We start from the raw sequence: 1,603 nt of genomic DNA, 5'->3' as shown, positions 1-1,603 counted from the left end.
TACTTCCATAGTCAGTTTGTAAGTACCATGGACAAATTACTATTACTAAAAAAANAAAAAAAAAAAGAAAAAAAACTGGAAAAAAAAGAAAAAAAGGAAAAAAACTTGCAAACAATTCCGACTTTGTTCAAAACAGATATGAAAATGACAGTATTTTGTCATTGTGTTGCATTCTGCATGCGATAACTTCCATATTGTCCTGAAATGGCAAAACAAAAAACCAGACATTCATTTCATGCATTCAGAAAATGGAAACTTGTCCCACTGATTGATAATCTCTGATAGGTAAACAATTTTCATCAGTTTCTTAATGTGTTATTTTCAGGTTAGATTTGACAACTATCGTGGGACCTTACAATCATATGAAGGTATCGAGGGCCAATGGCCACTTCATCTTCGAAATGGCCGAACATTGTTTTATAATGAAATGTTTGTTTCACGTATTTTTAGTTCATCGTCGTCCGTTTACTCCAGAATTTATGTCATGCTAAAGAAAGTTCTCAAAATATTAAATCTTTGTCACTGGAACTTGCTTGCTTGCCTTGTTTATCTGAAATTAAATCTGTGATATTATTTACATGTCTTCAATTGTTTTAATTTGGCACAACCCTACTAACCCATTGTTTTGGATTCAGTCATTCAGTCCACTAAAAACTTGTTTATAAAAACTTTAATACCTGTTATTTTTAAGGATTGAAGCTATCGAAATGAAATACGAAATCATCATGTTAGTAATCTCCTTTCTTTTGTAATTTAAAAAATTTCAATTACTGAACTGGGAAAGAGCAATTGAAAAGAGCTGGTAGAACAGAAATAAATAAATGAAGCGGAAGTAAATCCTGATTTTTGGGGCAGGCGACCGAAACAAATCTCTTTGAAGCTTCCGAGAATAAGATAGATATCGAAATGTGCCAGGTATCCTTACGAGTCAAAATAAAAAATAGCAATGTTAACTTATCGTTGTATTTCACCAGTTATTTTTTCAGTTCAACACAGAAAACCGTTACCAATACAAAAATATTGACTAATTATGGTAGTTCTATAAAGGCGCTTTCATACTTCCCTATTGAATACATCGAAGATGAGTATGTTACACATCCACCTCATTCGTTTTCACTTATTCTGGATTTCAATGCCATCATTTGGCAGTAAAACAAATCACTTAGGACTTAAAAATATGCATATGAACTTTGATCTATTAGCATTTTAAACAATCATAAACTGAAAAATACAATTGAATATGTAGACAGTAAGAAGTAACCGCTGATAAACAACTTCTGTTAAGACTGTTGTCATTTAAGCTAATTCCCTAGTTGCGATTTAAACCATTGAATTATTTCAGATATATGGGAACGTTCCGTAAAGAAACGGCGAAATTCCCGATATCTTTCTATGGAATAATCAACTGTACTGTTTTTGTGATAATGAAATTTGAAGATTTCGAGAAAGTAAATCTTGAAGGCAGTGGTAAGCATTTCGATATCATTCTGATATGGAACATTATGGAATACAAAATAGAATGCTTTGTTTTGATATTCTTGTCAGGACAATTCAAATTCTTTTAAATGTAATATTTCTGAGAATGGACAAGATTCCTTACTTT

At 31.5% G+C, this 1,603-nt stretch overlaps 1 protein-coding gene across 1 annotated transcript; it reads left to right on the top strand.

Annotated features, from left to right (window-relative positions):
- Nucleotides 1-330: 330 nt before the first annotated feature.
- On the top strand, nt 331-1,603 carry LOAG_15308 (hypothetical protein; the record flags this gene model as incomplete). Its single annotated transcript, XM_003150799.1, has 2 exons — nt 331-429; nt 1,343-1,603. Coding segments are annotated over 2 exons (322 nt in total), but the record flags the coding sequence as incomplete, so codon positions are not given.

Source organism: Loa loa (genome assembly GCF_000183805.2).
Source record: "Loa loa unplaced genomic scaffold supercont3.1781, whole genome shotgun sequence".
Taxonomy (NCBI): Eukaryota; Metazoa; Nematoda; class Chromadorea; order Rhabditida; family Onchocercidae; genus Loa; species Loa loa.
Note: the sequence above shows the minus strand (reverse complement) of the source record. Positions and strands in the feature narration are given on the sequence as shown.